The sequence below is a fragment of the Loxodonta africana genome, chromosome 6 (assembly GCF_030014295.1).
Source record: "Loxodonta africana isolate mLoxAfr1 chromosome 6, mLoxAfr1.hap2, whole genome shotgun sequence".
Lineage (NCBI taxonomy): Eukaryota > Metazoa > Chordata > Mammalia > Proboscidea > Elephantidae > Loxodonta > Loxodonta africana.
This window is the reverse complement of record NC_087347.1, coordinates 77,454,140-77,470,375: the sequence shown is the minus strand read 5'-3', so window position 1 is coordinate 77,470,375 and position 16,236 is coordinate 77,454,140. Positions and strand designations below refer to the sequence as shown.

Sequence of the window (16,236 nt, the reverse complement as noted above, 5' to 3'; positions counted from 1 at the left end):
GTCAGCTAAAAACTTAATTTACCATATTTCATATAATTCATGTCTTTTTTCAAAATTATTATTCCAGCACAACCATTAACAAAGACATTCCAGAATACCACAGAGAGGTCATCTCATTGGATCGACCTGGCTGCTGGAACATGGGAAACGGCCTCTAGCCAAATAACCTATACACACCTGCCCTACTCTTGACATGAAAATTACTTATATGTTAATTTTTATCATTGTTAAAATATACCTTCATTTATGAGTTGTTTTGAAAATAAAGGAAGGGCATTTGCTTTAAGTTAATTCATAAGAAAAGAAACCAATTTTTAGCAAGCTTAGCAAAAGACCCCGTTTAAGAAGTGGATGCTAAGTTTTACTGAGCAAATTATTATTATTATTATTATTATTATTATTATTATTATTATTGAAAACTCACAGAGAAAACATGGGGGGAAAAATTCTTACCTGTGCCATCAATATTTTGTCTACATATCGTATCTCGTGCTGTATCTGAAAAAAAGATAGTTTTCTCTTGGGCCCAAAAATCAACCCCAACAAAGAAAGAATGACTTCTTGTGACTGGGACTATGACATCTTTCTGGGAAGTGAAGACGTTTGGGATCCCACGAATGGCCACTTGGGATGAAAACAGCAGGAACTGCTTAACAGCTGTGGGAAAAGGAACGCAACACAGTCAGCCACAGTCATGGTTCTTGCCCTCCCCAAATTCCAGAGAAATTACCTATATGTCCATACCAAAAAAACCAAACCCATTGCAGGTAAGTCCATTTGGACTCATAGCAACCCTACGGGACAGAGTAGAACTATCCCATAGGGTTCCCAAGGAGTGGTTTGGTGGATTGGAATAGCCAACGTTTTGGTTAGCAGCCGAATGCTTAACAACTGCACCACCAGGGCTCCGATATGTCCATAAAGAACATATGGTCATTCAAAAATGTATGTATGAAAGTAAAAAATAAACTTTTGGAAAACTTAGAAATAATGGGAGAAATCGAAGAAAACTTATCCTTAAGATTTATTTATATAAAATATGCTGACCATAAATAGTATCAACTGAACTCCGTAATTATTACATCAAAATTTCCAAGTTCGTGTTAACATTTGTATAGAGACCTATCCAGACCAAGAAAATAGTTAAGCAACAGCAACCAGGTAAATTATTTTAAAAGAAATAAAGGATAGAAAGAAGGGAGGGGGGAGGAGAGAGTGACAGTATGTCAAGAAATGAGAAAAAGAGCTGGAGGTATAAAAAAAAAAAAATGACAAAAATAAATATTGAAAGACGGATTTTAAAACAATGCAACACTGACATTGTTTTTAAAATTAGGGGTTTTTATCTGAATCTAGAATTACCTAGAAAGTTAACAAATTCGTCTGAGCAAGAATAAGAGTAAGACAGAAGTAACGTCATCTGGGGAGTCAGCATTTGTCAATGGCAACAGAAAAGAACTCAAAATTAAATCATATGGGTCCATATTTAATAAAAGGAGACAAGGATTTCAGGAAGGAAGCAAAGGGGAAAGAAAGCCCAAGAAAACCTTAGGCATTGAATTAAAGGACAGGAGTCCCTGGGAAGTACAAACAGTTCAGACACTTAGAAATGACTCAGAAGAAAAGCTTGGAAATCTACTTCCAAAGAAATCAACAATGCATTGAAAATTGTACGGAGTACAGTTCTATTGCCAACTGCATGGCAACTGGTTCGGTTACCAAAGGACAGAATTTACGTCTTCAAACAGCTCTGTGTGTAAAGGAGGGAGATGCTCTGTGGGCTACAGAAAGCTTATCGGGGCGAAGAGGGAAGATGCGGAGCTGGCCCAGTCCAAAAGCAGCAGTTGTCTGTTGTCTAGGTAGAGGCATGCACACCCATATCTGTGTGCTGCCTGCCAGAAAAACAGTCCAAAACAGATTTCTTACCAACACAGTGGCGGTTGTCCTCAGCCAGGTCGAACCCAAGGGTGCACTTGCAGCGGTAACCCAAACCGTCATTATCTAATATATGGCTGATGACACAGACCTGTTCACAACCCCCATTGTTATTTCCACAAGGATTTTCAGCTGGAGTAAAGGAAAAGTACCAATTAGAAATGTATAATTATCCAAGACATGTAAGGTCAATATGAGCTCTATAGATGAAATAGAGCAGTAATGGGTTTGAAACTCGATGAAGACCTGGGTACAATTGCCCTCCCAATTTCATTGCTCTCAAATTAATGGTGGCAAAAAGCAGGACTATCACAACTGGATAACTTCGGTAGTTCTTCTTCCCAACAATTATGTCAGGATCTGTCTTCTAACCTCAGTGGTAAGAAATAATTAAAGAAAATTTTAATGCCATTTTTACCATTTGTAAGATGTAATAAATAGCTTTTACTCACTGAATGCTTACTTTGTAAGTATGCTAACTTTCGTCCAATAACTCTAAGAGCTAAGCATTTCAAAGAAGAGGAAACTAAGTCTCCAAAAGGTTAGACAACTTGCCCAAGATTATTCAGTGACTAAACAGTTAAATTAGGATTCATACCCAGATCTGATTTCAAAACCCCGTATGTCTGAAACACAAACTACTTTATAGTTCCAAAAGCCACCTTTTAAAGTAGCAACCTTGGGAGATTCACTGTACACCCATTACAACACTGTCACAGCTCTGATTCACCCAATACAGCATGTATTTCCCCAGGATGACTACTTTGAAGGATAGTCATCTAACAGTTCTAGTGGTTGAGTCGTTTTCTTTTTAAATCAACCTAGTCTTTCTCCACCCTAAACAAACCCATCTCTTCACATGAGAATCTTTTTTTTAATAATTTTTATTGTGCTTTAACTGAAAGTTTACAAATCAAGTCAGTCTCTCACATATAAACGTATATACACCTTACTACATACTCCCATTTACTCTCCCCCTAATAAGTTAGCCCGCTCCCTCCTTCCAGTCTCCTTTCATGACCGTTTTGCCAGTTTCTAACCCTCTCTACCCTCCCATCTCCTCTCCAGACAGGCGATGCCAACACAGTCTCAAGTGTCCACCTGATACAAGTAGCTCACTCCTCCTCAGCACCTCTCTCCAACCCATTCTCCAGTCCAATCCATATCTGATGAGTTGTCTTCAGGAATGGTTCCTATCCTGGGCCAACAGAAGGTTTGGGGACCATGACCGCAGGGATTCTTCTAGTCTCAGTCAGACCATTAAGTTTGGTCTTTTTATGAGAATTTGGGGTCTGCATCTCACTGTTCTCCTGCTCCCTCAGGGGTTCTCTGTTGTGCTCCCTGTCAGGGCAGTCATCGGTTGTGGCTGGGCACCATCTAGTTCTTCTGGTCTCAGGATGATGTAAGTCTCTAGTTCCACATGAGAATTTTAAAGCTAAACTTGTCTTCCTCTAAATTACTGTTCACCAATGTTAAACTTTATACCAACATATCATTTCAAATTTCAGTTAAAACCATGAAACACAAGCAGTTGGCTGAAAAATAACAAGATTAACCAGTCCCTGAATCAAAATATTTCTTTTCTTTGATAAGTGACCAACTAGAGACATCAAACCCAGGTGGTCTATACACACCTTATGCATACTACATACACGAGAGAGGAGAAGGAAAATAATCTCTCTGAGACCACCAAAAATGAGCACTTAGGCATGTCATTTTGCTCTTTTGGGCCTCAGTTTCCCCAATGGTAATATTAGAGGATTGACACAGATTTCTCCTAGTAGATTTAGGATAGCCATTTTGGCCTGTTTTCTTTGCTGCTATACCCCTGGCACTTGCAGTAACCAATAAATAGATCTTAAGTACATCAATTTCTCCCGAGTACCCATCTAGGTAACTTTTTAGGTAACCCTTCATGTATTTGAAAATAACACCCAAATGTCATGGGATCTCTCATCATTTTGAGATGAGCTTTGAGAAAACCTTTGAGTCCAAGCACAGTTACTATGGATCTGGGGGGTTACCTTTGCGCTGTCTGAGGGAATGGTAAATAGTCACTCCATAAGGTCTCAGGGTGGACCGGTAGTACACTTGTGGGTTGGTTTCCGTGAACTTGTTTGCCTTCATTACAGCCATCTTTGTCCAATCAGTAAAGAACAACTGCTCTTCAAACAAGGTTATCCCATAGGGTTGAGGAATAAGCGAGCCTCCATGAACTACTGTCTTCCTGTTACAAAAGAAATATATGCGTATATTGCAAGATTTTTTTTTGTTTTGCTTTATTTTGATTAAAGTGGAGTCAGTACAATAAAATGCCCAAAAAAATTATTGCCTTATTAGTAACATAGAATATATAGAAAACATACATTAAAGATACATGTGTATTTCCATCAACATTTGTTAGGATTTTCATGTTGTCTCTTGGGAAAGATCCTTGAGACTTACATTCAAGTCCCAGTCACTTCTCTAGCTTCTTCTAGATCTTGCTGTTTCCTCATCTACCCTTCCTTCTTTTAAGGGTTGCCATATACATATATAAAACGGCAAAGATCTGTAATAGCATTTTGAATTCCGTAGATGAAAGACAGTATCCAGGGCCCGGAAATCTGATGCCTTCAAAAATTATTTCCCACTGAATCACTGACCATTTCTTGGCAATTAGGGAGCAGGACAGTGAGTATTCAACCCACAGTATGAAAGCTGAGGTACACAGTAAAGAGGGGAAAAAAAAGAACCTACGGTGGCACATTTAGTGCACGCCCAATAATAACATGGTACATTAGCAAATTCCAGAACCCTAAATGCCACCTGCTGGCAGAGTAAGGTGCAATGGCGATGATTTTAGTTGTATTCACAAGCTTTAATGTTCCTTCACAGGCAGCAAACGAGTTAAATCTTTAACTTGGCATAAGAATATTTAGACTATATAATCTAATGTCAAAACATCCCATTGAAAAAGAAAATTAAGACAATTCGTCAATTTTTGTTTTTATACAATATATCCAGTTTACTAATTTTTTTATTACATTACTCCACATTCTCACTGGGAGACCAGTTTCAGTGATAACAAGTCAGAGTCTTTATACCCAACCACTTTATTGAACCAGAGATTGGGCTAAGACTATAAAATTCAGGGGCAAACAGAGATAGCACCAAATAGAGATAAAAGAGAAAACAGAGCTATGTTATTCCTTTCATCAAGAAAATAATAAAATCAAGTCATTTAGAAAAAAATTCAACTTACCAACCTATTTGCTGAATTCACAAACTGTAATTTTTATCAGCCAAAATTTGAGAATATATCTTAACCATTTTTTTTAAATATCAAAAGGAGAGTTAGCTCCAATCAGATGAAGAAGATGAAGAAAAAAGTATGCCATATTCTACCTTCAAATCATAAATTATCTTTGAAATCTTAAATATATTAGGATAACATAAATGAATAATAAAGCTTAAAAACAAAGTGATCCTTTACCCCAAAGCATAAGGGAATCCAGGAGTTAATAAAGATTATATGCTCCATCTGGGATTGGGAAAAGAGGTAAAGAAACAAATGCTTTAGGTAATATTCAGTGTGTGTTATTATGGAACACTAGAAAAGCTAAAAAATTCAGAGCAGGTCACTTCATGGTAAAGATCATTCAAGCTGTAATGTCAACCAAAAAGGAATATTTTAATTCTGGTCCTTTTAAAGCTTTAAATAAATAAATAAATAAAACTTCTTACCTTTGCAGTCCATCATAAGTTATAGTCTCAATGTAATCAAACCGGGCGTCAACCCAGTAAACACGCTTTGATACCATATCCAGAGTTATCCCAGCAGGCCATCCCAGCTTTGATTTTACCAAAGATGTACGAGCAGTGCCATCCATGAAAGCCCTTTCCACTGCAGGCACCCCAGAAAGATTCTCCCAATCTGAGAAAAATAAATAACTACAAAAGAAAGATGAAAGGGGTCTGTTATTTTACTAATTTACCTGGAAAATATTTTTTTCGATTGTGTGTTTGAATTAATGGAACTTTCCTCCAGCTGACTAGAGAACCACAGGTTATAATATAGCAGAGCTAAAAATTCTTATTCCCCTTCTAAACTTTCTCCCTTCTTCCTGGCTCCGTCTTGAAGTACATTTCCTCAAAAGTGGAGGTCAGTAAATTTTTTAAATTGAAGAAAAGTAATGATCATCAGTCCTGCGGGATGGATGCACGCTAAACAACTCATAATAAGAGAAGAGCATTGACATTCAACCCCAGTAGGTAAGGAGAAAGTGCCCCTTTTCACTATTTAAATTGACTGATGTTAGAGTAATCGCCTTAAGAAAGCTGAAACATAAATAACCCCCCCAAAATTAACTATTTTAAGGAGACCAGTAGGTGTGTTTGGTTACTTATGCTCAAACGGAATTGTATTTCATCAACTCCTTTAAAGCTGCTATGAATAGACATATAAAATGAACATGGGTTCTTGACTACACGACCTAAAGGAAATGAGAATTAACCTACAATTACTCCAACAAATGTTCAATGTATAGAGGGAGAGATAAAACTCCAAAAATAGAGGGATGAGTATGTATTCACAGCACTTACCCAATAGTTGGGTCCAAGGCGATTCCTCTAGGATGCCCCAAGTTTTCTGTGATAAGGGTAACCCGGTCGCTTCCATCCAAATTTACCACATCTATGCGGTTGACCGTGGTCTCCACCACATAAAGTTTATTATTAATCCAGTCCACAGCCAAATTCTCTGCAGTGTCAACAGAAACATTGAGAACTTCTTGGATATCTAAAGTATTAATGTCAATTGAAAAAACCTGAAAGAAAAATCAAAATTATTTTAATTCTTAAGCATAACTAACTGTGGACACTGTTTTCTTACACTTCATTCAATGTAACATTGTTTTTGTTCTTACTTTTTAAAGCCTACATTTCTCCTTCTTAGTAAGACATAAAAGCCCAATTCTACTAAACCCAAACTGAAATAACTTTGAAACTAATAACAAAAAGGACACAATATGTAGAGCTTAATACCCAGTATCTCATTTAGCCCTCTAAACAAAACTATGTAATTAGTACTTAATATTAATAATATCCTCAGATCACAGATGAGGAAACTGAATCTTAGTCAAACAGCCTAGGAGGTGATGGAGCCAGGATTTGTACATGGGTTTCTCTGACTCCAAGGCCTGGCATCCTAACCATTAGCCCTGAGACACACATACATTTTGCTTAAAGCATTTCTCAGGACCTAAAAAATCAATACAGTCCATGTGTGTCCTAAGATGAAAAAAGAATTCGTAATACATTAGTATCTTCAACAAATCCTCAGCCAAGTACATGCTATAGACCTAAGGAAGGTGAGGAAGGCATTTGAGATATCACCATTTTGCCTTCTATAGGTCAGGTAAGAGCTACATGTAAAAAAACAGTCTGGTTCTATACAGTCACAGGTTTCTCAAAAAGAAAGGTGGCTGTTTCGAGCTTTAAGATGGTAAAATTTTGGCACAGACTCAAGAAGCTCTCCTGGTCCAAGGAGAGACCTAAGAAAGCCATTGTTACAAGAGCTATACAAAATGAGCCACCACCATCTTCCCAACCCCATATCCCTCCCCACGGGCCACAGGCATGTGTTATTTGGCCTGCCTTTATGGTGTTTCTTAAAAATTTGAGCCAACACCAGGAGAGCATGCAGAAAAAGTCACATTTCTAGTTTTCTTTAAAATATAAAAAGATCTGGCAATACTGGGTCTTCAATACTACTTGCCAACAGTGTGCTGGAGCGTGCAGAAATGGGCCCTTCAGATAGGGCGTGGCTCTCCGGTTTGCCATAATACCACCATTTCTATCTAGTGCTGTGTGTGAATACCCGGCCTGTTTACATGACATACCTACAGCCTAGGGGGAGAAAAAGATAACCTAAACTCTAGGCTGGTGAATGTTCTGACCACAGGAACAATGGGAATAATTTTTCTACTAAATATTTGAACCACTAACGTATTTATGACATCAGCCTCTGAAGTTTTGTACACCAATACTGTACTTTTAACAATATTAATAAATGTATTATTCATGCTTAAATGAGGAAACGAATTTCTAAATTCAAGATAAGACAGGTGGCCTCTTACTTGCGAGACCCTATCCCCATCTACCTCTCTGAGGTAATAAAACATAATAAAACAAATAACAGGATGAAAAGCACTAACTTGGCAATTTGACATCAAGAGGGCAGCTAAATGCTCCACCATTGGTTTCCAAAAAAAGTTTAATTAAAGCGTGTGATTTTTCTGGTAGAGGAGGTGATTAGTTGTACTCAAATCACAATTGTTAACAATCCAAATCCAAAAAATTTATACGTTTCATTTAAGTAAATTAAAACTTTACTAATGAAACAAGGAATGTAAGATGAAGAAATAAAATTCCATAACTTGAGAGGCGTCTCTAAAATTTATGTTTTAAAGTTTTCCACTGCATTGCTCAAAGTTGAAACTAAATCCCTCACACTTTCCAAATAAGACAGTGTAACAAAATTTTGGCCATTAAACAAAATACTGTCAATATTTGTTATCCAAGCTTCAATTACAGTTCCATTTAGAAGATGCAAGTAAAATCTGATTTTTATCATCTAGGAAAGCAGAGTACTTTTTACATTTTAAATGATCAAGTTTCAAAAATTACTACCAAATATCTATCCAGTTTTGAAAGAATGTCTACTATTTCTTTTAATTAGGCTTTTGGACTCCATTTCGAATAAAATTAAAAGTTGCTCAAAGCTTATCCATATAATAGACTGCTTTGTTTAACAGGTCACATGTAATAGAATAGTATGGAAAAGGTGCTGATTAACATAAAATATCTCAAGGGCCTTTTGTTAGAAAACAAAGGAACTTTCCTCCCTACTCCCCCTAAAAAGAAAAGCCATCAACACTTTGGGCTCAGGGTTCTATAAGCGCCTACGATAGGCTCCTGAAATTTCTATTTACCTTATCTTGCGTGATGTCTGTCCAAAAGACTCTGTGCAGCTCATAGTGAAAATCCACACCCACAGCCACTCCCCGATGCTGAGACTCTACCAGGATCTGGAAGCTCCTTCCATGAATATCACCAATTAGCAAATCCCGACCATTGGAGAAGATAACAGAGGCCTGGCCAGCTAAACACAAAGATGAAAGGCATTACTACTCCTTTAGGTAAGCAAGAATGCTGAAGTAACTTACAATTGATATGATTCATGCTTTTTTCAAATGCTTTCTTCAGTATTATTTGATGCTTTAAAAAAACCTCTGAGGTAAACATACAGGTGTCACTCTATCCATTTTACAGATGGACAAATTAAGGCACATAATCAGGAAGTACCTGACTCTAGCAATGCACCTTCAATGACACTGAGGAAAATACATTGGGTATTTGCAAGAGTTATCGATCATATGGGCACCTTATATCCATGTGCAATTTTAAATTGTGTTAAACAGAGAACACATTTTAAGGACTACCAAGAAATCACTCTGTGAAAAACATGGCAAATCCAAACCTGCTCTACCTGTGTACTCATAATCCACCCAAACTAAGCATGCAAAATAACATACGTATAAGGTTATTCTTTGCAGTAGCAAAAGATAAGAAATCATATAAAAGTCTATCAGTAGGGGACTGGTTAAATGTACAGCCATAAAATGGAATATCATGATACTATTTAAAAAAATGGGTAGGAGCTTTCTGTACTATATGTAATACGCGGTAATGTGTTATGCAATACATGGACATCAGCAAAATTGCACAAGGTTAAATATCTGTACTTGTACATTCATATATACACACATATATATATAACTGTTAAAAATCACACAGGAAATCACGTATTTCTATCCCAAAACAACTAAAAAATGGACCATATATCAATTCAAACTCAGTTGTCCAATTTTGCATAAATTTACCAAATTTACTGGTAATAATAAATACCAAAATTATTTCTGTAGATATTTGTCATCTACAGTTGTAATACCAAAAACCAAACCCACTGCCATCAGGATGATTCCAACCACAGCGACTTTATAGGAACAGGGCAGAACTACCCCATGGGGTTTCCAAGGGTGTAAATCTTCACAAAAGCAGATTGCCACATCTTTCTCCCATGGAATAGCTGGGAGGTTTAACCACCAACCTTTCTGTTAGCTGCCAAGTGCTTTAACCACCGCACCACCAGGGCTCCTTATATTTATGACAAGCAAGTTAATTTAAAAATAAATAAGCATTCCATGATTAAGTGTGGTGGGTGATGGAACAGCCCAGGCTCAAAGTGAACCAAAAGCCAATAAAAATATATATATTAATAAAAACCAAAAAACCAAACCCAGTGCTGTCGAGTCGATTCTGACTCATAGCGACCCTATAGGACAGAGTAGAACAGCCCCATAGAGTTTCCAAGGAGGGCCTGGAAGATTCGAACTGCCAACCCTTTAGTTAGCAGCCGTAGGATTTAACCACTATGCCACCAGGGCTTCCTATATTGATAAAGGTTATCATTAATCCACAAATAGATCCCTAATAATCAAAGTATCAAATTAATGTTGACCCATTCTTCCTGGCAGCAATTGGGTGCCAGCAGTGGCTTCCGATTTGTGATGATAAAACCCTGCCATCAGCATTAATGCATATTTCTTTTGTCATTTGCCATGGATGGAGAATATTAGTCAAAACTATTCAGATATATGACAAGTGTCCATAATTAACTCACAGGAAGTACTAGCTTTGCACTGCCTTTGATGCTCCAAGACATAGCCTTCTGCACAGTGGCACTGGTGATGGCCAATGCGGTCTTCACACACCTGGGCACAAATGCCCCATATTTGGCACTCATCAAAATCTGCCACATGAGAAATAAACATTTGTCATCATGTTTACCAGCGTTTCTTGTGTACCGTTTGACAAAAATTCTGGACAAGATGTGTAGCAATACGGTGATGTCCATGTCAAAATAAGCACCCTCTGAACAGATTCTAGGCATACAATAAAAAATAGGAATTCAGAACAAGCATCTTCATATGAGGGAAAACCCAAGAATATTTAAATAGTTTTTTAAATCTATATGAAGGATAACTGTGTAGAAGATGTACAACACCATCTGGATTCAGTCCTGTAGTACTGCATTTCATATTAATGGTGCTTACAAATATCTAAATTTTGGTGTAAACGCTTCCTATCAAAACAGTGCTTGCTAATATGGTAGCCACTAGCCCCCCGTGGTAATTCAAATTTAAAATTTGCCGCATTTCATGTGCTCAATACCCACATATGATTCGTGGTTACCATAGTGGAGAGCACAAGTACAGAACATTTCCATTACTGCAGAAAGTTTTATTGCACAGCTGCCTTTTCTCCAAGGTTAAAAAATCCTAACCAAAATTAAAATTTTCAAAAATGTCCTCTTCTACTAATTTATTTATTATTCAAAGTCCATTACATTACAGAACTCTGTTCATTGCCACAGAAGTCACGGTTATACTGAGTAAAAAAAGAGTTTCAATATAATTGACATATAAACATGGGGTAGAGAGAACAAGTCAGTGTGCCAAATATCTTTTTTTGACCCTCCAGGTTCACATCCGCTTTCAATCCTCCTCCCCCTTCGCTGGGAGGCTGACCTCTAGCTCAAGTTAATTTTAATTTTTGAAACCATCCCACTCCCCAGATTTCTAAAATCCAATTACATTTGCCACAAATGTCAGAGTTGTGAATTGCGTTCTCCCACACCTGCTACTTGGTCCACCATCTGGTGACTTCCAACTAGAAAAGTCCAAGATGACCCTGGGAGCAAGCTAATGGGTCCAGTTGTCCCTCTAAACCAAATGTAACAACAACATGGGCCAGTATACCTTTCTTTCCAAGGACTGTGGTTATAGAAAAAAAAAAGCCCTTATTTATCAATCTCTTTTGTGCCCTCTTCTCAGCCCTGAGAAAACTCCACCTGAGGCTTCGCCCCAGTAGGAAAGTACAGGACATTCGTCCTCAAACCTCCAGAATGTCATGACCTCATTTTGAATGCAGGACCCATGAGGCTATGCTTAAGAGTCCAGAGTCACCCTGGGAGCAGGAGTTCTGAAGTCAAGCAGAAGGAAACCCAAGGTGGAAAAATCCTTGGGCATTAATGTTCTTTCCATCACCTGGACTACAATTGCTTTAAAGAGTGAAATGATTATATAAAATCTCTAGCCCTCTTAATCAGTGATTTTGTCCTTTCGATTACTGTGGAGAAAAGTGAATTAATACCCACTTCACCATGAAAAAGTACAATTAAATGTCTTCATGAGGGTAGAGAAGATAGTGGAACTGCATAAAACCCTGAAACACTGCTTTACAAACCGTGTTTTTTTATTCTTTGTTCCCTCCTACCAGCAATTACTGCTTTGGAAATAATTTAAAAAATGCCTTAAAAAAAAAAACAAAAAACCGTTTTAGCTTAGATGCCTTTGGACACTCTCTGATCCATCTGGCTGTGTGAAATCCCACCGTGCTGAATGACCTTCCTGCCCTCGCTCTGCACCACGATGTCACTCTGTCAACAAACAGCATGTCCTGTCAATCAGAAACAATGAACCCGGCAAACTGCTTCAGCAAGCCCCAGAGCTTCCACTGCCAGGTCAAGACTATCAGAGGCAGATGAATGGTAGAAAGACACAAGATTTCATGTCAGGACTGTTCAACTTTATTCTTGATCACCACTGAGGCATTCGCTGGGGAGCCATGTCTCAGCTGATAAACACTGCAGAAGTTTCCTACACCTGAAGCCTCTGTAACGAGTCAGCCATGCAGAGGAGGACAGAGAGTATTTGTTAACTTGAAATGCTTGAGAAAGCAAATCAAAACAGCAATTCTCCGAAAAGCTCAGCTGAAACAAGTGTAACTAGTTTGATAATGTCATGTATTTAAACTAAAGAATTCTCTTTACAAGGAGACTGAAATAGGGAGGGTAAATCAGTCGTCTTTGAAATAAATATGGAATAAATATTACACCCGGCTTCAAAATTCAGGGGCAAATGAAGAATAGGAAAGCTAACAGAAAAGGTCTCTGCAGGTGGCACGGGGCCTCACATTCACAAAGACCCTCATACGTAGACTTTTGAGTCTCCAAATGAGGTTGTCTGTACTAAAGTCCCGGGCATATTATTGTCAGGATTAAAAGATGTTCATTATGGAACTTAGAGCTAGTGCACCATTATCAGCCCAAACTATCCCCAGTGTGATAAGAGCAGATATTTATAAAAATTGTCAAAGTATCTTCTGCACGGCATAGTACTGAAATTTTCCATATTACATTGATTAATAGCTTAAATGTAAAATTTTATAACACAATAACTTCATTAGGATGGGTTGCAAAAAATTTAAGGGACCCAGAACACTGATATTTTAAGAAGCCCTGGACACAGATCTGGATATTGGAAAAGATGTTGGAAAATGTGCTATCTGAGCTTTAGGGTAGAAAAAAGATTGAGGACAGATTGTGGGGCAGCACAAGACTGAATTAGGAATTCTGAAAAAGCAAATCACTTTTACTAAAAAGATTTCATGGCCTCTCAAGCTCCAACTGCAAGGCAGCCCAGTTCCAACTCCTCTTTGGGGGTTGGGAGAGAAAAAAAGAGAAAAGCTGACGTAATACTGAGAATGTGTCTTCTGGTATTTCTATTGGAATTCCTTTTCTACTAAGAGAAAAGGGAAAATGCCTAGAGAACTAAAAGACTGGAAATGGGATTGGCAGCTGGGTGGCAATAAAGGGGGGTGGAGGGGTCTGACATTTGGCAAAGACAAAGGAGCAGCTTCACGCCCACAGATGAGCACCACTCAGAGAAAAAGGGGATGCTGCCTTCTCAGGAATGCCAGGAAGCATAGGCAGGAGTGCCAAAGTGGAAAAGCCCCATAGCGAATGAGGATGTTCTTCTGAAAGTGTTTTTAAATTACATGAAAGCATCCCAAATGTAATCTAATTATATAATAATAATAAGACAAAAAGTGCCCTGCAATTTTATTTAATGCCAGTTGCAGATTATAGTGTTTACAAAATGTCTAGAAATGATTAATATTAGAGAAGGGGGTGTTTCTAAAACAATTCAGCATTTTCTCTGAGTCTCCAGGATCTCTGGGTCTGGCTTGTATAACTCATTGGATCTGAACATGTCTTGTTGAACACAGTTACTTAAGAGAAGCAATCAGATCATGGGCAAACATTGGGACACAGTCCTGATATTAAAAACCTAAAACTTCCTGCTTTGAACGCACTGAGGACAACCTCAAATGGAGTATAAAAATCCAGTTTTTCTTGGCATATGACAGGTAAATGAGCCCCAATATTATACTTCTCAATAATAAGGAAGAATAATAGATTTCCTAAAAGCTCCAAGTGGCAAACAAGAGTTTATTTCTGGTATTAAAAATTTTTTTTGGCTATGTGTATTTATTAAGATCAACCATTTGATAAACTAGGTTACAACTCACAAGTTAAGACCAAAGACTACATTCATTATGTTTATCCAAATGCAACATTTTTTTTGCCAAATAATATTATTTTAGAAGAACTTATGCATGGTGTATTTGTTTTTACCCAGAAAGCTCTGAAGAATCTCAATTTGGAGAAGGATGGCGAGAATGGTTGCACAATTTGAAGACTGTAATCAATGTCACGGAATTGAATATGTAGAAATTGTTGAATTGGTGTACATCTTACTGTATATACTTTGACCATTTTTTAAAAATCAGGAAGCAGAAAAAAGAAATAGAAATCAGACCATTAAAAGCTAATTGTTCAAATGACACTTGGCCATGTCTAATTCTTCCATTATGAGAACTCATCCTAATCACAGTTGGATACAAAGCTGGCTCACATCAGAATCAATCTCCCAGTAGGAGAAATCATTCTTATAAGTCAGATAGGAAATGTATGGAGAAATGTTTGGTGCACTGGCAACTAGTTCAATGCTAGCCAACAGCTTGAAGCATCATGAAAAAGAATGTTAGTTCAAGGTAGAGGAATTGACGACCAGCACCACATGGGTACCAACCACCTGCATGGTCACTAGAGCAGCAGCCTAGTGATTCTCTGCTGGATCCTGGGGAGTTTGAGCATCCTGTAGGAGAGGCCCGGGGAGCAGAGTAGGGGTGCTCGGTGACTTAGGAAAATGCTTATTTACCAACTACAAAGACTTTCAGTATTTAATAACCAGTATGGCACCACGGACCCCGCTTCCAAATACTTAAATAGAGAACACAAAAAGATTTCTCCATCATCAAGGAGTGGGTAGATTAGTAAATCAACTCACTCATCACAGAGCCACTGTTTCGCCTTGTGCAGCTCACAGAAGCTTCTCAGAATTTTTAAAACTTTGTATGTATGATCCAGGTGTTCTGTGAGCACTGGTTTGCTCTTTGCTATGAGAGACGTATCCACAGGTGCAAACTCCCTGATGTCAGAGATCATAGAATCTGTCATAAAAGACCAAGAGCTCCCACCTGTCACTTACCAACACAGGTACGAAAATCACTGCCATTGACGATATAACCTTCAGGACAATAACACACCCCTCCAGAAGGCGAGCTGCGGCAGTGGTACTGACAGCTCAAGACAGGACACACAGACACATCTAAACAGACAAAACACTTTGTTAAATGCTTGGTAACCTCTTGACAACTATGAGATAAATGCTTCTTTTTTTCATAAGTGAAAGTTAAGTAAGCATGTAGCAGACACATGGAAGATCTACCAACATTTAAGCATTACTGCAATATTACACAAAAAAAGCTCAACTGATATTTTTTTAACAAGCTTTCTCCGAGTGATTATGACTATATAAAAGTCATTAGAAGTGCTGTTTATGGAAGAATCAGGTCATAAATATATCTTTGTGTCTATACTGTAGAAGGGGCCAAAAACTTCCAAGTGACTATATATAGAACTTTTTAGTGAGAATATACACTTTAAATGTTAACCATGGCTACCATCAAGTGATGGAATTTTAGGTGATTATTTTTCTTTTCCTTTTTGTTAATTTTTATTTTCTAACTTTTCTCTTTTATAATTCTTAGAACTCTTTGAAAAGGACTCTAAAACAAAATGGCAAAAAATGGCCATAGAAATCTCTGCATACTAAAATAAAGTTTTGTCAAAAAAAATTAGCTTAGGGTTTCACCTGTATGGCCGTTTCTAGGTATCCACTATATAATTTAGTTAGAGTACAGTATTGTAAAATCAGAGTCACGAATTTTATTCTCACAGGGCAGTGAGCTGGTCCAGGCCAGAAGAACTACCTAGCCAGCCCAGAGAAC

At 37.8% G+C, this 16,236-nt stretch overlaps 1 protein-coding gene across 1 annotated transcript in view; it reads right to left on the bottom strand.

Moving 5' to 3' along the window:
• The window catches only part of LRP2 (LDL receptor related protein 2), a 155,622-nt gene that overhangs the window by 100,262 nt on the left and 39,124 nt on the right, over positions 1-16,236 (bottom strand). The window contains exons 9-16 of the mRNA XM_064287447.1: positions 15,435-15,554; positions 10,661-10,789; positions 8,910-9,079; positions 6,520-6,743; positions 5,662-5,868; positions 3,960-4,162; positions 1,927-2,067; positions 454-657 (exon numbers count right to left, since the gene is read on the bottom strand). Of these exons, the coding sequence (XP_064143517.1) occupies positions 454-657; positions 1,927-2,067; positions 3,960-4,162; positions 5,662-5,868; positions 6,520-6,743; positions 8,910-9,079; positions 10,661-10,789; positions 15,435-15,554 (1,398 nt within the window). The remainder of the gene's footprint in view (positions 1-453; positions 658-1,926; positions 2,068-3,959; positions 4,163-5,661; positions 5,869-6,519; positions 6,744-8,909; positions 9,080-10,660; positions 10,790-15,434; positions 15,555-16,236) is intronic.